Source organism: Gouania willdenowi, chromosome 10 (genome assembly GCF_900634775.1).
Source record: "Gouania willdenowi chromosome 10, fGouWil2.1, whole genome shotgun sequence".
NCBI classification, from domain to species: Eukaryota; Metazoa; Chordata; class Actinopteri; order Blenniiformes; family Gobiesocidae; genus Gouania; species Gouania willdenowi.
This window is the reverse complement of record NC_041053.1, coordinates 9,034,751-9,061,639: the sequence shown is the minus strand read 5'-3', so window position 1 is coordinate 9,061,639 and position 26,889 is coordinate 9,034,751. Positions and strand designations below refer to the sequence as shown.

The following is a 26,889-nucleotide window of genomic DNA, read 5'->3' as shown; positions in this document are numbered from 1 at the left end:
GGTGCACACGGCACTGCTGAGCTGCTCCCTCTGTTCATTTGAATTTAATGTTTAGTGTTGTAGGAGGCAAATACCAAGGCACACTTTTTGACCACTTTTGGTCAGAAACAGTTTCCTCCTCCTTCCCTTCAAACAGAGACAAAGGAGCTGAGTACAGGAATTTATGACTGTCCTTCCCCCGCTGTGAAGCACACGGCAGAATCTTTTCCCTTTGTGTTCTGCTTTTTTCCAAGAATTAACAATGAAACATCCTATGTTTTCTAAGTGGACACAAATTTTTGATAAAAGTTTTAAATGTATTTTTCTATACTGCCACTAACTCCTCTCTTTATTCACAGGAAATCAAGGACATTCTTAGAATAACATCATATAATTGTTTTTACAGTTAAAGTGTTCCTAAACAATATCTCTCATTAATTTTACATAAAGTATATCATGTTTGGTGCCAGAATAACTGGGAAAATATGATCTCTGCTTTCGTCTCGTTTTGAAACTTGTAATCTAACTGGTTTCTGAGTTATATTCATATTTCTCGTTCCAAAAGGTTTCTCATTCATTCATTCATTCCTTATCACACATACATGATAGCTACAACCCACAAAACATCCAAAACAATCTAATTGGCTCCCGAAAACATGACGATCAATAGAATCGCTTAGACCACGATAAAACCGAAGCGCAAAATTCAAATCATTGGTTTTCGGTGGTGCTGGTCGCTCCGGCCCCACTGCAGTGTACGTTTTTCTTCTTTGTAACCTCAAAGTGTTTTCTTTCATTAGACCTTTTAAACAAGCTTGCGCATCCAGAGAAGAAAAACCTCCTGTTCCAACTGCAAGAGCTGAAACCTTGAACCAACACAAGAACAAAGGTCTGCATGATCGGAGCTGAGTCTGAAGGCCAATAGAGCAAAGCACACTGTGCTAAAGAAGTCCACGCAAGGTCAGTTCTCGACCCGTGTTGAAGAACACAAGTCAGAACCAGTGGAAAGCTGCTGACTGAGCAAGCAGTGAAACGCGCTGAACAACCCACCTATCACAAGCCAGAACCAAGTTTTGCTCCTCAGACTTTTCTTCAACAACCCGTCTGCCACAAGAGATGGACCACCGACCACGGACCCATCAGAATCGAGGTACTCTGGATCTCAAATTATAATCGGGCCTAAAGTAATCGCAGCCACATGGTTCCACACTGATCTCATCATAGCTCACACACACACACACACACACACTGAAATCAGGCTACGTTTCTTTCTTTCTTTCTTTCTTTCTTTCTTTCTTTCTTTCTTTCTTTCTTTCTTTCTTTCTTTCCTTCTTTCTCTACTAAGCTTTTACCTTTAAAGTGTTTATACATTTATCCTTAGTTTAGTGAGCGTAGTACTCTTTTAGCTTTATTGTGTTAGTAGTTTTTAACTTGTTTTGATTACTAAATGTTTATACTTTGAGAAGTTGTCTGTGGTTTATGAAAATATTACAATCATAAGGTTTGTTATATGGAGAGTAGTTAGTCTTGACAAGAGTTCACAACCCTGAATGACAAGGTATTAATAAGTAATTAAGTGATCTGAAACACTTTAACTCGATTTCAGATGGCACCTCTCGGTAAATTGCTGTAATATTATTAATAATTAATATTATAATTCTTATCACTCCTTGTCCAAGCTCCTCCCCCTACAGTGTTGAGTTCAACAAACACAAGTCTCATAAATTGCATACAGTATTATTTAATTGTGAGTTACTGCATCGTCTTTTATTAAATTCTTTTAAAACAACTTATCAAACTCCCATGATCAGTGTGTGATCACATGCTTCAGTTGTTTTCTGTGATACATTGACTAAATAACACCATATTTAACCCTTTACTATTTTCAAAATGTTCAAACCACAGAATCATCTTAAACGTGTCCGTCCTTTATTCTTACTACTCAGTAACAGATGATGTCACGTCCTGTTGGTTGGTTTCAGCATTGGTTTCTATTGGCTGCTTATTCATCGTAAAAGCTGCAGCGCATGCGCCCTCATGTCTCTAATCATTAAATCTGTGATCAATCTCGTGGGTCTTATGAAGACGAGCACTTAAGCTAAACATTGTCAGCTGATTGGCTCAGCTGGGGAGCTCCAAGTTGAGAAGAGTTTGATGAATGGGAAAAGCCAGCGTGGTCATGGACGGCTTGGGTAAACCAGGTTTAAACCGTAGGCCTGGATCTCTTAAGAACACTTTGATGAAATACCCCCCTGGTGTTTGTCAGATCTTATCATTGGAAGGGCAGCCTCTTTGAGTTGTTTCCATGGAACACATCCAAATCAGGTTCTTAACCACAGGGTGTGTGGGTGGCGCCTTTGGCCTTGTCCCATTTTTTCCTTCCCATTCCGACCCTCAGGTTTATTATTATCCATTACACTGAGCCGTTCACGATTTATTTTAGCACCTACAACAACAACAACCAAAACAACATGAGCTCCAGCTTGTTGCGCTGGACCCAAACCTGCTGATTTCTGATTCGTTTTATACTCATTCAAAGTTGTTTTCCTCGTCACAGCTTCAGGCTGAGCTCAGTAGGATGGATTCAGCCTGAACCGTATGGTGCACAGTAAAAAAAAAACTAGGACTCAGTGGAAAAAGGCCAAACAGGACAGCCCTCCATGTGCATCATTTATCAGTTAACGGCTGGCCTTTTTCTACTGTCAAACTGAAAATCAGGCAGTTATGAGCCATAACTCGTCTCTACTGTCACCAACCTGTCGAGCTGCATGCTGTTCCCTCTCAGCTCGGCTCTGCAGATTCACTCCTGCTCTCACACTTTAATGCAGTGGTTCTCAAACTTTTCAGCCCACAACCCCCAAAATAAAGGTGCCGGAGATCAGGAACCCCCACTATTCCTGAGGGTGGATGAACAAAGACATGAACATTGAAGAACAGTCATGTGGAGACAGTGCCCCCTTTATAAGGGGGAATAAAGGGGAGAGCTTTTTGGTGCCAATTCACAGTCAGCAAAATGATGGTCCATTGTTCTATGAATCAGTGATAACCACATTCATTTATTTATCTGAATAATGTGCACTGCTATCCAGGAAGTTTATTATTATTTGTGCTATAGTATATAGTTATGTTAAAGATGTAAATCATTCTTTAATTCACAAATAAAATGGGTTAAAAGTCACAAAAAATGGTGGAAAAGGTAGTGAAATGGGGTTTTAAAAACTTCAGAAATTGGTTAAAAGTTGCAAAAACAGACAGAAAAAGTGGTAAAAAGGGTTCAAGGTGGCAATATTCGAAAAATTAGTAGGAACATTTAGTTTAAACTGGCAAATGATGGGCATGACAAATGTGGTTAACTTGTCAAAAATAAGCATGAAATTCGTTGAAAAGAGGTTAAAAGTGACAATAATGGGTCAACATATGCAAAATGATGTGGGAAAATTGGTGGAAAGGGTTTAAAAGTACCAAAAATCTTTTTAAAGTGAAAGTCATTGAAATGTGATAGAGAAGTGGCAGAAATTGGAGTAAAGCAAAAATGCATTACACTTTTTTGATTGTTTACAAGCATTGGTCAAAACTGAAGTCACATGTTCAAGACTCTTAACAGAGTCTGCAAAACAGAAGTCCATGTGGACTAAACTGTGAATCACTTTTCATTGCTTTCACACAAAATGCATACAGTCACCAAAATTCATGAACTCTTTTCTCAGTCACTAGTTCACCACTTATTAAACACTAAACTTTATATTGTTCAAAACAGTTAAAAACAGTTAAAAACACAATCCAAACAGAGAAATTGAGGGAAAAAAAACAAGGATAATGTCTGCTGCAGCCACATTGAAATCTATTTAAAATTACATGATGGATATGCAGGCTGTGTTAAGAGTTTTGAACATGTGACTTCAGTTTGGACCAATGCTTGTTAGCAATCGAAAAAAACTGTAATAGGATCAAAAATATGGCAAGAAAAGGTGACGAAAATAGGTTAAAATATGACAAGTTTGGTGTAGTTGCAGATAAAGGGTAAAAATAAGCAAAAAATTCTTCAAATTGTTAATAAAATAAAATAGAAGCCCTGCTTTAATTTACTCTCACTACCTGAGTTTTAGTGTCTAACTGGCAGGAAAAGGAAGGGGAAGACTGGAGGCATGTTGCAGTAAGTCACTTTATTAAATTGACACCATCCAAGCCTCAACGAGAACACTGCCCTTTGCTCGCCACCTTCACATGAGACTTAGTTTGTCTGAGGAGAGAGCAGAATGGTATTAGAGTGTGTGTGTGTGTGTGTGTGTGTGTGTGTGTGTGTGTGTGTGTGTGTGTGTGTGTGTGTGTGTGTGTGTGTGTGTGTGTGTGTGTGTGTGTGTGTGTGTTACATGCCTGTTGTGCTGGCAGAGAATACACTCGGTTGCGTAGGTGTTGCCGTCACTGCCACACACCGGGTTATACTCCTTGGTGCAGGTTCCTCCATCATGGTCGTCACAGACAGGCTGCATACAAACACAAGCTGTCACATGACCATTGGACTGAGCGCTGGGAGCTCTGGTTTCTGTTCACACAGGGTGTGTTACACGCTCGTCATATTCAGGCACTGTGACTCATGATCTGACTTGTTGAACTGCATTACATCATCCTTTTAACAGGTTTTCTTCACAGCGCTAATGCTGAACACACAGTGCATAGCAGCATGAGCTTCAACGAAGGTCATGAAGCTGACTAACAATTTTAGCCTAAATTCTTTGAAATGTACTATTTAGAAGATCTATGCTGAACAAAACACATTGTTATGCATCACATTGTTTTAATTAACTTTGAAAAATGGGACTACTTTACTGTTTTAAAAACAGTGTTCCACCATCTTGAGATCACGTGATTGATGATGTCACACGACCCCACTGCCTGTAAACCATTGTTTTCTATTGGAATGAAGCATTCATCCTTTTTAGTTGATTTTGCATGTTTTTCAGTCAAAATAGACAATGAAGCAGAGAAGATGAGCTCTATTAAGGGACCCTTAAACAGTGCATTGACATGCTCTGGTGGCTAAAGTTAGCGAGTAATCAAAGACAGTTGAAGGACTGAAGGATTCCCACCCAAAAGGACTTCTATCTTCATTGTCTGTGCCTCTATAAGTGAGCTGGGATAGACTGTAATCCTAGTGTGTGGAAAACCATTGGATGAAGAACTTTAGATATAATAATAATAATAATAATAGTACATTATATTTGTATAGCACTTTTACAGTGCTCAAAGACGCTTTACAGGGATAAACAATATGTAAAAATACAGATGCATAGACTTAAGTAAAAACACAATGTAATAAACAATAGAGAGACTACAAGATAAAGTGGCTATACATTAAAAGTAGTCTGGAATAAGTGGGTTTTGAGGTGTTTTTTGAAGGTGAGAAGGTCCGTACAGTCTCTGAGATTTTGAGGGAGTGAGTTCCAAACGGTGGGGGCGGCAATAGAAAAAGCTCTGTCTCCCCAGGTTCGGCGCCTGGTCCTGGAGGGAGGGGACAGGAGGTTGGCGACGGAGGAGCGGAGGGAGCGAGATGAGGTATGGCGTTTAAGCAGGTCAGATGATGGAGCCAAGGGGAAGAAGATAGAGGATGAAGAGGAGAGGACCAAGCACCGAACCTTGGGGGACGCCTTGAGACAGGGGAGCAGTAGTGGAGGAGCAGTTATTGATCTGGATAAACTGTCGTCAGGTGGTGCGGTAGGACTGGAGCCAGGCCAAAGCAGAGTTAGTGATGTTGAGCAAGGTTTTCAGCCAAGAGATGAGAATGGAATGATTGATGGTGTCAAAGGCTGCACTGAGGTTGAGGAAGATGAGTATATTGAGATGGCCAGAGTCAGAGGAGAGAAAGAGATTGGTGACTTTTAGCAGGGCTGTTTCTGTACTGTTTTGGGAACGGAATCCATAATGGAAAGGTTCGAAGAGACTGTTGGAGTTGAGGTGGGATTTTAGCTGGCTGGCTACAATGTGTTCCAGGATTTTAGACAGGAAGCGGAGATTGAATATGGGCCGGAAGTTAGCAAGATTGTCCAAATTGAGACCAGGTTTTTTAAGAAGGGGGGCGATAGCGGCCAGCTTGAGAGACTGAGGAACAGAACCAGTGGAGAGTGATAAGTTAATGATTCTGGAAATCAGAGGCTAAATGATGGAGAAGCTACTTCTAATGAAACCAGAAGTAACAGGGTCCAAGGAGCAGGTAGGAGTTTTATTGCCAGAAAGAATTTTTAAGAGTTTGCTTGAAGAGAGAGGGGTGAACTGAAAGAGAGGCTGCATCCTGAACCATCTACAGCATCCTCACCTGTAGTGAGGATGCTGTAGATGGTGTTAACTTTGGATTGAAAGTAAGCAAGGAGTGAGTTGCATTTGGAGACTGTGAAGGATGCTGATGTATTATCACTGGGTTTAAGGAGGTTGTTGATTGTGGAAAAAAGAGTTTTAGGATTTTTGGAGCCAGTGTGTATGAGATCGGAGTAGAAGTTGGATCGGGCAGTGTTGAGGGCGTCTTTGTATTGCTGGATGTGTTCAGTGTACATTTGAAGATGGACAGTTAAACCAGTTTTTCTAAATGTGAACAACGTTAAAGATAAATGTTTGATTAATCTGCTGCAGATTGTTAATGTCGAGTGGACGTGACTCTCACCTCTCTGGTAACTGCAAAGACCATCTCTGCTTTCCCTGGAACAGGAGATTCCCCAAGGGATAAAGCTACACACACACACACACACAAAATGAAATTGACTCAAGAACGACCCATAATTGGTTGTTGTCAACAAAATGCTGAATTTTTGCTTTCTTTAATCAATTTAAAGACTCTCATGGACGTATCTTAGTGGTGGAAGCATTCATTAATGGGGTTAAAGTAGTACTTTGTAATATACATTATATGCACCAAACAGAAAAAATGCATCCTTTTTTAATGAGGTCAATAACATATTGGTGGATAAAGATGGTCAAATTATTTTGGGTTGAGATTTCAATAAAACTTTCGATAATCATTGCAGTAAATTCAGAACAGACACTTCCCCCAGAGACAGAACAGCTATTGACACTCATACATCCCAAAGAACAGGAATACCTTTTATTCTCACTCTCATAGTTCCTATTCATGTATAGATATTTTTTGGTTGCTAGCTCACTTGTTGACATGGTAGTTGACTGTAATATAGGGGTTATAGCAAAAACAGACCATGCATCGGTTGAAGTGCATATTAATCTGCACTCTGCTAAAGTGGAGGAAGGTGGAGAGTAAGTAAAAGTTTATTGCATGATGAACAAATTGCTACAAAGTATAGCAGGGTATTTTTAGAGGATCAACAGAAAGATTAGCTACTGTATGGGATGCACTCAAGGCGTTCATCGGAGGGGAAATGTGTAGCTCACAGTTCATTGAAGAAAAAGAAAATTAAGGAAACAGTCCAACTCTTGGAAAAAGAAATACGATGAAGAAAATTTCAAGAAAATTTGTAAACTGAAATTTGAACTACATGAAATATATAAAAAAGCTGAATATTCACTATTTAGGCTCAAAACTAATTTTTATGAGAATGGTGAAAAAACTGGACGATTTTTGGCAAGACAATTACAACGCCTGGATTCAAATAACACTAATACGGAAATTAAGAAACATGATAGATTATTTATATAAACCAAGAAAAACAAGCACGTTTTCAAAAACTTTTATGAAGATTTGTATACGCCTATATGTTCAGCGGGTGATGAAGACTTGAATTCTTTCTCTCGGAAGGTGGAGCAACCACAACTTTCTCCTGCTAATTATAGGCCCATTAGTCTAATAAATGTTGATTGCAAATTATTATTCAAGACATTAGCACTAAGATTGGACCATGTTTTACCTAAAATGATCCATAAAGACCAAGTAGGATTTATAAAACATAGATCTTCAGCCAATAACATGAGGAAATTGTTACATTTAATTTGGATGAATAGAACTAACCCTCACCCTGTCGCAGCTATATCACTCAATGATTAAAAAGCATTTGATAGGGTAGAATGGGCCTTTTTATATGTACTGTAACTCTTTCAAAATTTGGATTTGGTGATGGTTTCTGCAGATGAATAACAGTCTTATATTCGAACCCTGAAGCTGCGGTCTTTACTAACAGGATAATGTCTCAGTTTTTTAATATACAGTAACCAGGTCAACCAGACAGGGTTTAAGTCTATTATTGTCAACATTTTTTTGAACCACTGGCCACATTGATTAAAGCAGAGTCAAGAATTAAAGGGGTCATTGGAGGTGGCAGAGAAAAAAATGATTTCTTTATGCAGATTACATTTTGGGATCCGGTTAGTTCTGCGCCAACTTTACTAGAAACTATTGAAACACATTCTAAAGGTTCTGGTTATTGCATCAATTGGCACAAATCAGTAGCCATGCCAGTGTCTAACACTAGTTCACATGATCAGTTATCTGCAAATGGCTACCAAAGGGGATTAAATGTATAGGTATAGAATTAGATCCAGACATAAGTATAAGTAACTATGACAACTAACATGAAAAGGATAAATAAATTACCTAACCGGGATGATGTCTACGTCCATTCCAGAACAATTATTAGTAAAATATGACAAAATGATGGAACAATTTTGTTGGAATGAAAAAAAACCTCAAATTTGTTTGGATAAACTAATTGAGTCCAAAAAAGAGGGGGGTTATCATTGCCAAACATAAAATATTACAGTGCTGCCTTTGAGATGTCCAAGCTTACAAGACACTATGGGATGACCTAGACTGGATCCTGATTGAGCAGGAGCTCATCTCCCCCTTTAAACCTATTGAAGTTCTTTCACAAGCAGTTAAAAATGAGGAAAATAAAATGAGCCATTCTATTCTAGAGCATTCAAAAATGGTATGGCAGGAGGTATATAAGAGATGTAAAAGTTCTTAGTATACTCAAAAATATGCATCCATATGGCCTGACCTAAAAATAAAGACAGACAGACTGTTTACTGGGTTCAGTGGATAAGAAAAGACATCAGGATAGTATATGATTTATTTGAAAATGCCACTTTTGGAAACACAAATCAGACACTGTGTATAAGAGGTTGTTCCTGTTGGTCAGGATAAAGGTCCGATTGAATGTTATATACAGTACATCTACCCAAAATGCATCATAAGGCTTGGGAAAATAATAGTGGATGCTGTAATATCAAGATGATATGGGAGAATGATTTGTCTTGTACACTGGATGAAAAAATATGGGAGGGGATTCTTTCCAACACTGAAAAACACACAAGAGAAGTCAGAGGCAAATTTTTTCAAAATAAGATAATTCTTAGATATTATGTTATGTTACTCCATCAATACTCAACAGAAATGGCTCATTAAACACTGATCTATGCTGGAAGTGTGAGGAAAACAAGTTGCACAATTATCCATTTATTATGGGAATGTTCCAAAATTCTCCACTTATGGGAAAATGTTTTAGATTGTATGAGCAAATGGTTGAATTTTGAAGTCCCTCGGTCACTAAGACTCATACCTGGAAACTCCCATATTTTACCCCTCTTTCCCGCCATCTTCCCGTATTAGTATTTTCCCGTAAATATCCCGAATTTTAATGTAGTAATAATTAAAAGATGCCTTACTAAACTGAATGCCGTCACTAGCCTCACGAGAACTGCAACCTGAAATGGCCTGAGTGGCAGTTCTCGCGAGGCTAGTGCTGACAGCGGCAACAAACCCAGAAACAACTCAGAACAGAGAAGATGAATGAAGATATTCTGGTGAAAAAACCAAAGAACTGGTGTAAATATGTTGTAAAATGAGACACAGAGTTTATCTTCCTAAAGAGCAGCAGGATGGGACACAGTTACACGTTCTGTAAGATTAATAATCTCCCACAGCGGAAGGAACAACGTAAGTCACCATAGAAAATCAGCCAATCACAAGCTCCACAAATATACACTGCTTTATAAAATTGTTAAAGAATGTAAAGTCTGTAATAAATGTGTCTAATAAGTCATTAGTGAATACCAGAGAACCACATGAGTGAGCATGAGAAATTATAAGAAAATATATAATGAAAATAAAATGTTAATGTCTAACTTAAAGACAAGCAACGTGAAATTAACAGTAAATATACAATGTGTTGACTTGTATATAAACAGTAAGTATATTAAATAAACACATGTGCTTCATATACACATTTATGTTCTTATTTAAGCTGTTTTATAATTTAGGTTTAGGGCTGGGCGATATAGCGAGATTCAAGATGTATCGAGTTTTCTATTTTGGCGATATAGAAAACTATAATATTTCATATATCAATATATATATATGTATATATTATAGCTTATTATGTATAAAAATACAAGTTTTGGGATTCGCTGCTTTTACTTCTCCGAACAACATGTAAAGCTCAGTTAGATGATTAATGAGCGCACATATTGATCAGCTGTGTGTTAATAAATGAGCCTGTGTGGCATTTTGCATCAGCAAATTTCCCCCGGAATTGTCTTTCTGGTCAGACTTTATTTGATAAAATTATCTATATATCATATATCACCATTTTCAGAAAATATATTGAGATATAAGTTTTGGTCCATATCACCAGCCCTAGTAGGAATGTTCACAGCATTTCAATGTCAATAAAGGTCGACCTACCAGATTCTAATCACATAATTGTATTTAGTAAGTGGTTGATAAGTGGGTATTTTAGATTTCTTGTACACCTATCTTAAAATATAAGGGACACTGGAGCTTGGTTGGGCGGGTGGGACGGCTGGTAGTGGGTGCCAGAAAATGTCCCTTATTTTCAAATCCAAAACTTGACAGGTATGGTAAGACTGTGTCTCCTTAGAGACAGAACTATGGTACCATAGTTAAACAAACAAATTTTAGGATTATTAAAAACTGGTTTAAAATTGTTATGGCCCCGGCACCTTTTCTGTTTTCCCTGTTTCTCTTTTCCTGCCTGTGAGTGCCTGTGGGGTGTGGCCCATCATCTTTTGGACCGCCCACCTCTTCCTGGTTCCAGCCCCAATCCTGTTGCTGGGTGCTCTGTTCGTCGGCCCTTCCCTGGGTGGTGTCGTGGCTGGTGCCTCTTCTTTTTGGGTATGGCTTAGTGCTTGTCTAGTCTCCTGGTTGCCTTGGGGGTGGCCCCTGTTCTTTCTGCTGGCTTGGCTGCATCTTTGGGCCTGGGGCGGCGCTTAGGTTCGCAGAAGTGATTCTTGCACGAACATTGGTCATGGACGCACTTGCATGTCTTGGGCTGTGGGATAAACTTGTACTGGGCTTAACCTTAGACACGTTGATCCCAAATCCATTTTCAGGTATAACCACTCACTCCTTCCCTCTGTGCACTGCCACAACCATTATACTTAAGCTCCACACTTTCCACCAGATTGGCTGAACGGACTTCTCAACACAATACTCACAATAAGCACAACTATAACATCACATCTAACTCTCACTTTAAAGCAGTCAACTCTTCCCCACCTTTTACATTTCCTACCCTGACTCCCTGATCCCTGTTCCCTTCCCCCTCACCCAGGTGTAACACTGCCCTCTTTTTTATATATGTATCCTCTCTTTAATAAAGTGTTTCTTACCCTTCCTTAGGGAGGGCTGGTGATGGTCACAATTATGCAATAAAATATAATCATTTGTAGTGTTGACCTTTGATAGCATGTGCAGACAAGGTAAAAAAAAGTTAAAAAAAAAAAAAATACAATTTTGAAAAATTAAAATGCAGCCAAGTTTTTTAAGAATTAATGTGTTGATATTCACCACTCAACTTAAATAGGAACTCACCAGATATGGAGAGAAGGAGAAGACAGCAGATCACTGTTGGCTTCATGGCTGAAGTGTGGCTTGGATTCTGTGGAGCAGCAGGTGTGTGTTTCACACACTCTTATCACACCAGTGGAAAAACAAATATTTCGACATTTAGCTGTGGTTATGATCAAAAATTGCTTACATCGTTTTTTTCCGACACTGTTTGAATTCAGTCAAAGAATCTGTCAGAACAAAGAGTTCCATTGGTCTTAATGTTGAGTATCCCTGCAGAACTTAAGGCTGATAATAAAGCTATTTGCTGTGTGATTTCCAATTGGTTGGTGTGCCTTGATTTGTTTTTTTCACATGTGAGTTTAAGTGTTCATTTCTGTTTTCTGCACCATTGGGGTTCTCAACTGCCAACATTCTGCAGCTCCAGTGGGAACACTGGTTCACAAATCCCATGCACCTGACCAAGGATTTTTTAGAGAAAAATAAACTTAAACTTTGGGACTACGCTACATGTCCCTCTCATCTATATCCCATCAAGAAGATTTTTGGAGCTTTTTTCTTTCTTTCTTTGTCTCAAACTTCAAAAATAACATTAAAGCAAGAAGTAAATGAAATATGTGCCTATGAACGGTCGTTAATCACAGCAAAAGTAACATAAATGTACATATGTATCACTCAGAACTCTCTCCTGGTCGGTTCTGATCAGACTGTCCTAAGTAGGCCAAATACCATTGTACACTGATAGCATTCACCATGGCCTCGGCCTGAGGAGGCTCAGCCATGTTTTGACTACTACTATCAGCAACATACATTACCCTGAGATCACTGAACAGCAGTGTTTGGAATAACGGCGTTTAAAATAACGGCGTTTGTTTTTCAGTAACGGGGTAACCTAACGAATTACTTTTTAGTCCGTTACAACGCCGTTATCGTTACTGAACGTTAAATGCGGTGCGTTACATGCATTGATTAAATAAAATGTTATCGGAAAGCATCCCCGGCTTCTGCTGTTGTGGGCGACCGTGGCTCAGGTGGTAGTGGGTCGTCTTCTGATCGAGAGGTTGGGGGTTCGATCCCAGTACCTGACTATGTGTCGAAGTGTCCTTGGGCAAGACACTGAACCCTAAGTTGCTCCCAGTGGTCGACTAGCACCTTGCATGGCAGTCCTGCCCCACTGGTGTGTGAATGTGAGAGTGATTGGGTGAATGAGCTGATATGTAAAGTGCTTTGAGACTGCTTCAGTGTGGTGATAAAGCGCTATATAAATCAAGTCCATTTTTTACCACAAGGTGAGCGATTATGATTGGCTAAGGTGACTTGCCAGCACACACACACACTCACACACACACTGCAGATTTGATGAAGCAGCAGAGATGGTGAGCGTGGAGCAATCTGATGAAAAGTTGTCATTTTTAAGGTGACGATACAAACACTACTTTAAATTAATTGTGGTCAAAGGCAAGAACGTACATGTGAAGTGTTCATTACAGTATATCCAGGAGAGAAGACTTTGTCCACATCTGTTGTAAGCAACTCAAATTTAATGAAGCACCTCATGACACACGCATCTAAAAAATCGGAATTCTTTGACATATAGCAACTTTTTTTTTTTTTTAACAGAAACCCAAATAGTTACTTTCCTTGGTAATGAGTTACTTTTAGTAATTCAGTTACTAACGCAGTTACTTTTTGGAACAAGTAGTGAGTAACTATAACTAATTACTTTTTTAAAGTAACGTTCCCAACACTGCTGAACAGTAGCAGATTCACCGAGGGACACACTGAAAGCTGGTCTATTCACCCCAAATCCCTTGACATAATAAACCCTGTATCCACATCTGACTAGCAACCATAAAGCTTGACTCCATCTCCTTCATAAAAACTGCCACAACAATAAAGAGTTTGAGAAGGGACAGAAAGAAGCAAACGCTGATCCTGTCCTGCCATTCCTCACTTCCAGTATCGAATTCTTAACGGTACTGTATATATTTCCTACACCGGCTATAATGGTAACATAAACAAGTAGCCTACTTACAGTTGTCTTGGTTGTATCACCATTGTACAACTATTCTGCCAACAAACCAAAAGGACACAAAAAGAGAAACTGCTAAACCTTCAAATATACAATTATATTACATACAAGTATGCAATATTGTAACACATAGTGGCATGATTACTTGCATGTGAAATAGCATCAGTTTGTATTGTCTCTTTCCACTGATTGATACCACATTCAGCTGTTTGGACCACTGGAATTAAATATTGGTTACCCCTTTGATTGCAGCCTTCGCCTCTGATTTCGAACATGTTTTGCAGATTGTTAATCAGTCCAGCTATCATAAATAAGGTAAGATAAGATATCCTTTATTCGTCCCACAAAGGGGATATTTGCAGAGTTTAAGCAGCAGACAAATAGGAATATATATATATGGGCCTGTACACATTACAGATAGAAGAGGGAAAAACATGTTGCAAGAAAGGAAATTGCACAATAAAAACAATAAAACAGAATATATATATAAACAAATATACAAAAACTATAAAAAGCAGAATGTCTTCATATAAACACTAAACTTGCTGACTGTTGTCAGTGGATTGGCCGCCAATGTTCAGGTTATACACTGACAGCTGCAAGCAGGAAGAAGCAGCGGTATCTGTCCCTCACACAGCGCAGGTGTAATAGTCTACAACTGAAGGTGCTGTGCAGTGCTGTCAGAGTGTCCTGAAGGGGGTGGTCAGGGTTCTCCAGCATGGATGACAGCTTATCTGCTATCCGCCTGTCCCCCACTGTGTTTATGGAGCCCAGGTAGCAGCTCAGAACAGAGCTGGCCCTCCTCACCAGTTTGTCTAGTCTCTTGTCTCCTGTGCAGAGACTCCTCCCACCCAGCGGACCACTCCATAGAAGATAACAGCGGCAACCACAGAGTCGTAAAAGTTCTTCAGGAGTGCCCCCTTTACTTTGAAGGACCTCAGTCTCCGGAGCAGGAATAGTCTGCTCTGGCCTTTCTTGTAGAGAGCGTCTGTGTTGACGATCCAGTCCAGTTTATTCTTTATGTAGACGCCGAGGTATTTGTTGGTTGACACCCTCTCAACTTCCTTTCCTTGGATGTTCAGCAGTGGAGGTGGAGAGAACCTGCTATAATCCACCACCAGCTCCTTGATTTTCCCAATGTTGATCAGGAGGTGGTTTTGCTGGCATCAAATCACAAAGTTCTGCCTCAGTTCTCTGTACTCCTGATCATCTCCATCAGTGATGAGGCCGACGATCGCAGACTCAATGGATAACTTCTGCGGGTGACAGGTTCGGGGGTGCTGTATCCAAAGTCCGCTGTGTATAATGTGAACAGGAAAGGAGCCAAAACAGTACCCTGTGGTGCCCCAGTGCTGCAGTGAAGCATGTCAGAACGGTTAGTGAGGTAGTCCGTAATCCAAGATGTTTGGTGATGGGCCACCTCAGCATGCTCCAGTTTGGTCTGGAGAAGGTTGGGCTGGATCGTGTTGATCCTCACAGTGCACCCTGCCTTCTACAGGTGATTAAGTGATGTATGGAGTAGGTGGATGATGGCATCCTCCATTCCAATGCCACACTGATAAGCAAACTGAAGTGGGTCCATTGAGGAGCTCACTAGGGGGCGCAGGTAGACAAGGACCAACCTCTCCAGGCTCTTCATCAGGTGAGATGTCAGTGCCACTGGCCTGTAGCTGTTGAGCTCCTTGGGGTGGGGGGTCTTTGGCACCGGGACCAGGTAGGATGTTTTCCACAGCTGAAGGACTCTGCAGCTTCCGGCTCAGTTTGAACATGTGCTGGACAATTCCACACAGCTGATCCGTGCAGGTTTTGAGGAGCCTGGATCCAATGCCATCTGGACTTGCAGCCTTCCTCGATTTTTGTTCTCCTCAACTGATCCCTTTGTGAAAGTTTTAAAAGTGTCTAAATATAGCCGAGATTCCAAAAATAGGAGATTGTTGTGATCGCTAGGTTAGATTTATATGTATTACCCCAAACTTTAACGCATCAAAACAGATAAAGCAAGATTATCATAAAGTAATGTCTATGTAAAGCTTTTTGGGGTAGTAAATATTTTGTTTTATTAACTATTTCTACAGTCTTTGATAATTTAGAATGCACATAGAGTATCTCATGTATGGTTTACAGCAAAGCTTGTGGTCGATCAAAATACCAAAGAACTTTGATTTCACAGACCCTTTCAATAACTACGATACTTCCTCAATTGTTAACTCTCTTTTTAGTTTAGTTTTATCATTTCAGGTTTTATCATTCCAGGTTCACTTTTTTAATTGAATTCTCTAAGTATCTCTTACACTTCTTCATTTTTCGTTCAGCCTTTACACGCCTGTAAGGATCCATCTGGCACAATTTATAAAACTTATATTTGATTGCATTAATTTGTGGAATGTTGGTTATGTTGAGGTTTTTACAAGGATTGATCCAGGAATATGTGCATATAGAATATGGATGAAGGACAGCTATTGATGAAAGGTTTGGGATGGAGAAAGGGACGAGGCTGAGATGGTTAGTTCATTAATTATTAACAGCGTTTAATACCAACATAGGGAAGAGGATGCCAAGGATGCAGCTGCACAACAAGCGTCTATATGTAATCCTCTCGGAGACCTGCCGTTGTTCTACTGACAAAACTTTCGGTTAACTTCAGAACAAGAGCCCTATTTGAAAAAAAAACAAAAACTAATGGAAGACTAAAAGAGATGCTTTTATTTTGAAAAGGGGATGTTTGATTTTTAGCTTGAAGCAGGTCACAGGACCATTTTATATTTCGCTCGCAATACATCATGGGACAGTTGAGTATGACTAGTGTGCCCACCGTGCACAGTTAAACAATGTCCCCATTTAGTATACATCTGGGTATTTCTTGTGTACTCTTTTCAGACTATCTAATGTGAACTCACAACATACTAATTTCAACATCAGACTGTCGCAGCCACAGTCGCCAAACAGCAGTCCATCCTGCGCGCCCATGAATTCGTCCTTGTCTGTCCCACCAGAGTTCTCCTCATATATATACAAATATTTTAAGTGCCAAAAAACACAGTGACTAGAATTTTTTTAAAAACAGAGCTATAAAATTCAAAGGTTCACTAAATAAAACCAAGTAAAAAAGTTTTAATGGACCACAGCGGTGCAATGACATTTGATCCTCCTGCTTCCTGTAGCAGCTCAGAGCTTTGTTTACAACATGGCCGACACCACGGGTGCTCCGTAGATTCATAAGTATGTTGTTTCTAGTGATGCACTGAGAAATCAAGCAGCTGGAACAGAGAATGAGCAAACCCCCTGTGATCAGTGCACACTTGTCTGGATATAAAGTGGTGGATTGAGCGGTGCTGTTCTAATCTACTCCCCCCTCCCTGACAAAATCAGCATCCACTGGCCGCCATGGGAGTGCGCGTGCATTCAGCGTTTAGCGAAGGCGGTGTATATGTTAAAGACTTTTAATGCCATAATCTACATTGTTGGATTTTAAATGTTTTTCTTCCTTATATGTCCCTTTATTCTGTCCTACCTGTTGTCTAATTTAGTGATTTACAACTGCCAGAGTCTATCCCTCCATGTTAAAGCATATCTCCCATATTATAATACATGTATCCAATGTTGTATCATATATCATGTAGAACATCATAAGTAATAACACTGCTTAATTTGAGCAACTTTACTTTCTCATTCAAGTTACAAGAGGGTGCTGAATATTTCAAGCTGCATTTTGGATTGCAGCAGTTCATGTATGGTACTGCAGCAAAAATGAAGCAGAAAGCATCTGCTGATTTGATTTTATCATCAATTTACAACATTAATTGATGCACATTTTTTTTTAATCAACATCTTACTAATCATTTTCGCATTAGTGTTTATGTTACACACATTGTGGTTGGCACAAATCTCGAGACATTTTTTTACAAAATAAAAGTTACTAGTTACTTTCACCCCCATATTTATTTTTGGTCATAAATCTTGCCACGGTTCCCTTGCATGGAAACATCTCATGTATAAACTTAAAAAGAAAGAGACCAAATCTTGCACAATTGTAACTTGATTTATTTTCTACAAAGGCATCTGTATAAAATAAAAGGTTTGTCAAAATGTACAATTAAGATTAAAGATTAAATCAGCTGTCAATCGCTCATCCAATCAGACATTGGCTCTGTAAACTCCAAAAACTTCCAAAGCCCCAAGCAGATGACCAACCAATAGGAGCTGCCCGTGGCCCTGATAGTGGAAAACTTCATGGTTCCACCAATTAGAACATTTTGGGGAACGTTCATAGTTCTTGGGTAAAAGGCATCTGTCCTTAAGGACTCAGCAGAGTAAAGAGAAGAGTGTCGTAATTACTGAACACAGAGACAGGACGAGGTACAAATGAAACTTCACACACAAGATGATAGAGGAATAAAAGTGTGTGTGTGTGTGTGTGTGTGTGTGTGTGTGTGTGTGTGTGTGTGTGTGTGTGTGTGTGTGTGTGTGTGTGTGTGTGTGTGTGTGTGTGTGCGTGCGTGTGTGCGTGTGTGTGTGCGTGCGTGTGTGTGTGCGTGCGTGCGTGCGTGTGTGTGTGACATTTATAACTGAGCAGTAAGCTGGTAATCTGAAGCTGTTCCAGCGACTTGAGCACACACCCTCTGTTAACACATTTTTCTGTAATTATTCACACTCATGTTGTCTCTTCCCTGTCGGTAAACTCACCCTGCCTTTAGGTTTACTTTCATTAATCATTTTAAGACGTCACTTTGACACAAAACAATTCCTCCATGTATCAGCCATTAGCTCTTCATCATTCATGTACTCTGTTATATTAAATCAATGTATTTTTTTGTCTTTCCATTGGTGTGAATTCTTGTCTTAGTCTTGAAATCTTTTTCCTCCATTATTTGCACAGCCTTGTCATCAGTCACCTGTGTATCTAGGTCTGAATTTGAAATATGTATTCAAGACTGGTTGGTTTTGTTGCACTTGAGGCACAAATGAGTGTGTAACCATGGTGTGTTTTTCTGTTCATAGTTTCTTGTCTAGATCATCAAAAACCTCTTTGGTCTGGTGGACTCCCATTGTCTCCATTTACCTGATTTTCTCACTGACATCCATTGAGCTGAGTACTGTACTTTACTGGGAGTATCCTTGACATTTATGACTCCATATTAATAAAATTACTTATATATATAAATATATTGTAAAGCATATCTTGTGTTTATTCCCACAAAACAACTCTTAAGCAATTGAGGCCCCAAACCGAAATTTAAGAAGTTTCTCACACTTAACGTTTTCACGTTGCGTGAGAATAGCAATAATTATGTCTGCTTTTGGATAATTATGATTATCATTCCATTTCCTTTTGTCTTCATTCAAATTTATTTTAATATCCTGTGTCTTACTAAGGTACTGAGGAAAACCACTTATATTCTGTTGCTCACATGATTTTAGCTCTTTGTTCGTCTGACTTAGATTTTTGAATATTTTCAAAATCAAGTTTATATTAGGAGAACACGTAGTGGCTTCACTAATAAAATACTAAATAGGCTCCATCCTTCTGAATTACATTTGGACATTTTGTTGGAATTTTAATTTTAAATATCTGTAAAACTATTTCAAAGTGTTACATATTTTACTAGTGGTGGGACTCTATTAAAAATAATAATTTAATGAATTAGAGTAGAGACTTTCTAATTAATTAATCTTGAATAATGTAACAGTATTTGTACGAGTGTATTTGTACGAGAAACAACATTTTCCAATTTTAATGTATTTTGGTATATGACTGAATCAATGAAAACAATCAATGAGCTTAAACAATAAAATCATGTTTCTTATTTCCATCACTGAGTGCTAATATTATGTACAATATGAATAAAGAATATTATGATTGCATTTTTCACAAAGCACAAACTTTTCAGGACTTTTTGTAAACTTTCTAAAAACAAATGTGTTTTTGTATTAAAATAGAAAATAAAAAAACAGCACCTAGTACAAAACATTTCAGAGAAGTGGAAACTGAACAAAAATAGTTAGAATATCTGTGGATATCGTAAAATAAACAGAGCAACTGATGAAGCTGATGAATTTAGTTTGAAATAGTCTTTCTACATAGCAGTTGATAAGTTGGGTCAGACGATGCTATCGAGCAGCTCTTCTAGAACCGCCCACATCCTCTAGCACCAATAGTGGTTGACTGTCCACTACAATCATTTCTTCCCTGACTTTGTTCATTTGTCTTTCTTGAATTTACACACAACTGAGCCGTTGTTTTCCATCCGGTGTTTTGTTTGTTTGTTTGTTTGTTTTGACTTAAATTAACGGCCACGAAGCTCAGCAACAACTTCTCTGGTTTTCCTGTTTCTTATGTTGTGGTCTGTGCATCCGCATCATGGGTATACTGGGAAGTCTTGCAATGAGAAAGGTTCTGCGCTTTTGAGTGCAAAAAAGCAATTAACTGCATTATTTTTGTAATTAATTCATGTGTGAGTGAAATTGTGCTTTTTAATGCTGTTCTGAGAAGTAGTGAAAGCACAGCCTAGTGGTTAAGGACGCTGGGCTTGTAATCGGAGGGTTGCCGGTTCAAGCCTCACCTGGGCCATCACTGTGGGATGTTGAGCAAGTCCTTTAACCCCGAACTGCTCCCCAGGCGCTGCAAAATGGCTGCCCACTGCTCCTCAGGGATGGGTTAAATGCAGAAGACAAATTCCATTAATGTACTAACATTACATGGCCAATTAAAGGCGAAAGCCCCGATTTAATCTTTAATCTTTAATCTTAATATCGCCAAAATAGAAAACTCGATATATTGATTATAATTATATAAATTATATGTAGCTGAATTTTATTTGAAGACAATGGTAAACTCGGACTAGTTTTAATGAGTGTACAGACGCCATTATAGTTGCTTTATCAAAGTGAGCACTTAATTAAAATTGAAATGTTTTAAAAACATGAAAATATAAATTACCCCAAAACAATGTCAGAATTAAATAAAGATGTGATGTTGAACAAGATGAAATGTCATCTACTTATCTCTCACATTTTTATTTTTCTACTTAAAGCATATGGAGACAAGAGACATGTCCCTCAAACATACGCAATTATGAATATACGCCCAAATTCAACATGACACGTACACCAACACTGTGTCTGAAACGTACCTATTCTGACTGCTGTTGTGTTTATAACAGGTAAATCTATTTATGTCCTTTTTTCCAACTGCCTCCATTCAAAGTTAATGAGTGAGATGCTTAGTTATTCACGAATGACCCCGCGACCCGTGACATAAAGCAAATTGGCGCTATACTGATTGCAATTCTCCTGTTGGAACGTCCGCCGTTAAACTTTACTACAGAGGATGTGAACGTGCATCAACTTTTGTCGAACAGCCAATAGTGACGCCCCAAAACAGCTCATGGAGCATTCTGTAAAAATGTCTCTGATCAGCTGAAAAAAGGTGTCACGCTCCTGGATTTCAAAAGCTCCTATACAGAGCCAAGAGAAGGGGCAGAGGTCGAGAGTCCTCTCAGATCACTTTCAATTACAATATAAACAAAGGTTAGTATGAATTTTAGACAAAATGAAGCCAAAACAAAACTTACATACTGCAGCTTTAATACATTGCAATAGCAAAAAGTAATGCCAGTCATTATAGACACTGAATAAATCTACATTTTATCCTCGTAGGTGTATATATTTTGCGAAAATAAATGTGAAAATAGGTGAATTATGTTCTTTTCTGTCATTTGGGAGGAAGCTAAATCAGGGATTTGTTTGACTTTAAATTGTTTGAGCTCAGTACTTTTCAAAATCAAAAATGTGCAAAAAGGACAATTGGTTTTATGGTTTTGTACAGAAATGATTAACATTTGGTTTTATGTTTTAGTTTATTCAGCATTTCAAACAGCGGTAGGACTTTGGGAGAATGGAGGAGCTCTTTTGGCGTAGAGCAACGTTTAAATGAGTGAAGAGCACCAACAGGTTAAGACTTGTGCTGTTTGGAAGGAGCCACAGAAACCTGCTGATTCACATACTGTTCCAGTGTGTGTGTGTGTGATACATCACCTGAGACACACTCACACTGAAGGCCCTGCCCGTGCTGCGTTCATGGACCTTCCGCACAATCACAGCAATCATGACCCAACTCCTTTCTTTCAGTTTGGGGTGATGTGGCCTATACATACTGAACATCTGCAAAGCTTTACATTAGGACTACCAGTAAAGGTTCTATCATAACCATTATAGCTGGATGTCATTCCAAACAAGGGTTAGATGAGATTAGCTAAGATAAAACTTCATTGATCCACTGCGGTACAGGAAAGAGAAAGCAAAGGGCAAGACCTCAAAAGTAAAGTAATAAAATTGATAAAAAAATTAATTAAACTATTAAAACAATCAAAAGTAATTGCCCTATGTACAAAAATTGCACTGCGTAAATGACAAATGGTAATAGAGTATATTTTTATTGTAAATAAATTGCATGGCCGGGGGCCAAATTCGGCCGATTGGAGAACCCAATTCGGCCTGCAGAAGAAAGGAAAAAAGACAGTGAAAACATAAATCACTGTGCAAATGAAACTCAACAATTCACAATTTTCACAACGCTTATCTTAGCAATCTTGGATAACTCCTCCCACCCTCTCTATGAGGAGCCATGATCGTTCAGGCAACGCATCCTACCATCATCAGGCGTACATTTGTGTCCACTGCCATCAGACTGTTTAACACCACTGTCTAACAGTAACTGTAACCACACTGTCCCCTGACCAATTCCTCACTTGTCATTTGCGTTGCTTTTCTTTCTTTGTTGTTATTTTTCCAATTAGGTATATTGACATCTTTTGCATTATTATCCTATGTTAGTATTTATATCTATTTTGTTCTTACTGTCTGCTTCTATGATGTACATACTGTGTTGCTGCAAACATCAATTTCCCCTCTGGGGATGAATAAAGGTGTATTCTATTCTATATCACATGATTGCAGTCATTTTCAATGTTCTTACAAAATCCTTCAATTTTCCTCAAATTATTACATATTATTTCCCTTAATTAAATATAAATTGGTCACAAAATCTAGGAAATTTAAAGTAAAGATCCTGTTGGGACCGATATATACAGTATCAATTATTGCTTAGATCAGTGGTTTCAACCTTTTCAGCCCATAACACCCGTAATGTTTCCAGTGACCGGGGACACCTGAAGGTGGTTGAACACAGACATAAAAATTGAAGAACAGTCATGTGGAGACAGGGTCATCTAAGGGGGAATAAAGGGGAGATATTTTTGTGGCCCATTCATAAAGTCAGCAAAATGATGGTCCATTGTTCTATGAATCTGTGATAACTACATTTATTTATTTATCTGAATAATATTCATTATCAAGAAGTTTAGTATTATTTGCATCATAGTATAAAGTCATCTCAAAGATATAAATCCTTGTTTTAATCAGAAATAAAAATGGGTTCAAAGTGACCAAAATTGTGGAAAAGGTAGTGAAATGGGATTTTAAAAACCACAGAAATTGGTTAAAAGTTTAAAATTAGAGTGGCCAAAAAAGTGGTAAAAGGTGTTCAATGTCAATATTTGTTTAATAGTGGCAGATAATGGGTGTGACAAATCGTGAATGTGGTTATATTGGCAAAAAATAAGCATGAAATATGGTGAAAAGAGGTTAAAAGTGACAATAATGGGTTAACTTACAAGACATTAAGTGGGAAAAGTGATGGAAAGGGTTTACAAGTGCCAAAAATGTCTTGAAAGTGGAAAACGTGCAGAAAAGACATTGAAATGTGATGAAGTGGCAGAAATTAGAGAAATGTATAAAAAATACATTAAAAAGAGGGAAAATATGGCAAGAAAAAGTTATGAGAATGGGTTAAAATACGGCAAGTCTAGTGTAGTTGCAGAAAAAGTGTAAATAAACAAAAATGGGCTCAAATTGTTCAAAAAATATTCCTAGTTTCTTGAAGGCATTTTGCGACCCCCTCCTAGTGTCTTGCAACCCCAAATGGGGTCCTTACCCCGAGGTTGAGAATACCTGTTTTAGATAGTGTCAGTTTCTTACATATTTTGTATGTTATGTTAAAGTGCAAACTAGGGCACGATAAGGTTGAAAATACTTGTTTTCCCGCATGAAATCTGTGGCCCTCTTGGGATCAAACGGCTCTTCATTTGGCGCCTGAAATAAAATGAGTTTGACACCCCTGGCCTAAAGGTAAAGGTAATTTGTGTAGGAGTCAGTCAAATTTTCGGTCGCCGTCTTTGACCTACGGTCCGTGAACGCCTCTTCGGGGCTAATCTGACGGAGTGCAGCTGAAAGCAGAGAGAAGATAAGATGGCGGACTGAGTGGGCAGCGCTTTGGACGGACCGCTGTGATTCTTGGAGTTAGCTTAAAACGCTCGTCGGACCGAAAGGGGGGCGCCACCCTCGGGGAAAAACAACTTTTGCCCTCTTTAAGTGTAAAGAGGAGCGGTGGACATATTTTTTGTTCTGGCGTCTGTGTGACGGCGTTAGCTCGATGCTAACGGTAACCAGCGCTAGGAGGTAGCTGGGTGTTTGTCGAAGGCCCGACTCGTCCTGGATGTGTTTTCCTCCATCCTGACACGGTTTTTACGTGTATATTTGAACTAGGATCCGTGTAGCCAGTAGCATTTAAGCCAAGGCAGCAGTCATTGTCGTGTTCTGTCGACAGCTGGACGTATTGTCAGGTCATTAGCCCGACAGCACCGAGCATACTGTACAGGACTCTGTATGTCCTGCTGACAGCCGGGCTGCCTGCCACAAAGAACGCTTTCTGAGGTCTAAAGGAGGGACATTCGGGGGCTATCATGGCGAGCAGCAGTGGCTCCAAAGCCGAGTTCATCGTCGGTGGCAAATACAAGCTCGTCCGGAAAATTGGATCGGGATCGTTCGGAGACATTTACCTGGCCATTAACATCACTAACGGAGAGGTAAATTCCAGTCTGTGTGGTATCATTTGGGACGTGTTACCATTGTAATCTGATTGAGCGTTGGCTTTACTTCACCGTGTTGTGTGAAAACTGGTTGACAGACAACAAAGTTAACTTGTCCATGTCTTTGTGAAACCCACAGGAAGTGGCTGTAAAGCTGGAGTCGCAGAAAGCCAGACATCCACAGCTGTTATATGAAAGCAAACTGTACAAAATCCTCCAGGGAGGCGTTGGGATCCCCCACATCAGGTAAGGCCGATTGTTTCTGCCTCGCTGTCACCGCAGCGGAATGACAGCTAAGCACCGAGCAGGTAGCTGCTAGCAGGCCTGTCCTAAAGCCTAAACTTGGCCCTGCTCTCTGAGATTAACCACCGATTACTGCCAGGCCCGAAGCCTCAACCCCTCTCACACGGAGACGGTAACATTCCGCGCTCTCTCGCAGTAGTTTCGGGTGTTTTGAAGCATTGAAGGGAAGCTGTTAAAACAGAGCCACAGGCTCAGCCGTGCTGGGAAATGGCCGCCCTCTTTGTTGTGCTAGCTCCCAACATGTCTTCCTCTGCCTTGACAGAAAATGGCGGAACGGCACAGGAGCGAAAACAGTCCGAGCCCTAGTCCTCATCCTGACCGCAGCTTTAGCACAAACTCTGTGCGTTTATTGGGCGGCTCCATGTTTGCTGTAACGATGACTGGATAGTGGTGGATTCTCATCAGCTGCTCTATGCACACAATAAACGGAGCACTGATACAAACAAATAATAATTCTGCTTTAGTTACTTTGTGTCTACATATATATTTAATATAGTGCTCCAAGTACCTAACTAGAATATTAATATCTACAGTGACAATCCCATGTTAAATGGTCAGTAAAATATTTGTCAAACAATCACTGTTCTTTCTATTTAAATTGAAAAGTTATTTATTTAGTTTTTTAATAAAATGAATAAGAATAAGACTTTCAGGGAAAGTAGAAATTGTGTCTGTGCATTATGGAGTGAGTTATTACTCATATGGTAGTTGGGCATACTAGCTTTTGATTTGTTACTACTTGTAATGAATGCTACAACAACGAGACAAAGTATGTTGACTTTTTTTATCCACTGTTTTTACAAATGTGACCTAAAATCTTTGAAATGTACTTATTAGAATATCTATGCTAAACAAAACACTTTATTATGCACCATATTTGTTTAATTAACTCTGAAATACAAGACTACTTTACTGTTTTAAAACCTGTCTTTCGCCATCTTGAAATCACGTGATTGATAATGTCACACGACCCCACTGCCTGTAAACATCCCATTGTTTCCCATTGGAGTGATGCGTTCAGCCTGCTTTTTAGTTAATTTAGCAGATTTTTCAGTCAAAATGACAAGTTGTGCTGCTTTTGGTTACTCTAAATAATCAGAAAAAGTCAAATATGCTGATGTAATTCTCTTGTTTACTGAAAGAGGATAAAAACAGTTGTGACGGGGAGAAACTTTGACCATAGCGGGTGTTGGTTCCAATTTGAGGTTTGTTAGTAGACAATTTTTTATTTTATTTATTTATTCAGTTTATTTCCGACATGGTTCAATGAAGCAGAGAAGAGCTCTCCGAAATGTTGTAAAAGTCATATTAACAACATACTACTCACACTAACTTTTAAAAAGTTTTACAGTTTAGTTTTTACAGAGTGCAATCTTTTCTCAACAACAATGCATGTTTTATTATTGTTATTAAATAAATAAATTTATTGTATTGCATAATTGTGACCATCACCAGCCCTCCCTAAGGAAGGGTGAGAAAAACTTTATTGAAGAGGGGGCTACACCTTGGTGAGGGTGAAGGGAACTAGGAAAAGGGAGTCATGGTAGGACAATGGGAAGGGTGGGGAAGAGTTGACTATTTTGCACCTAATGAGATTTCTTGGTAGGGCAAAGCTATATCTCGATATACAATATACTGTATATCTAGATGTTTTGCCCCAATCAAACCAGAATGGCAGTACTCAATATATATTGATGTTTTCTCTGTGATGTAATTAGAGTTTCCCCTAACTATTATAGCATAGCAAACCTGTTAGTTTCTTTTTTCCAGAAGCAAACTTTTAAAACAAGGTAAGTCAGTTAAAGCCAAATGTTGAACAGGGACCTTTATTAACAGAGGTGCAGAGAACAATATCAACATTTATAAAACAATTTATGTGCAATTTT

General features: G+C 39.0%; 2 protein-coding genes across 5 annotated transcripts in view; one reads left to right on the top strand and one right to left on the bottom strand.

The window, feature by feature from the left end:
* Positions 1–4,122: 4,122 nt before the first annotated feature.
* Positions 4,123–11,834, bottom strand: LOC114471470 (serine protease inhibitor Kazal-type 1-like). Its single transcript, XM_028460305.1, has 4 exons — positions 11,768–11,834; positions 6,632–6,696; positions 4,354–4,463; positions 4,123–4,219 (listed from the first exon to the last, which is right to left on the bottom strand). Exons 1-4 carry the CDS (start codon positions 11,811–11,813, stop codon positions 4,168–4,170), a joined length of 273 nt encoding a protein of 90 aa, XP_028316106.1. The 5' UTR covers positions 11,814–11,834; the 3' UTR covers positions 4,123–4,167.
* Positions 11,835–24,029: 12,195 nt separating this feature from the next.
* The window catches only part of csnk1a1 (casein kinase 1, alpha 1), a 69,747-nt gene continuing 66,887 nt past the window's right edge, over positions 24,030–26,889 (top strand). For 2 of the 4 annotated variants that reach the window (XM_028459436.1, XM_028459434.1), the window contains exons 1-2: positions 24,031–24,697; positions 24,840–24,946. In XM_028459436.1, the coding sequence (XP_028315237.1) occupies positions 24,575–24,697; positions 24,840–24,946 (230 nt within the window). In that variant the 5' untranslated portion in view covers positions 24,031–24,574. Of the gene's footprint in view, positions 24,698–24,839; positions 24,947–26,889 lie in introns of all 4 variants that reach the window. The other 2 variants (XM_028459435.1, XM_028459437.1) reach the window with 2 other exon arrangements.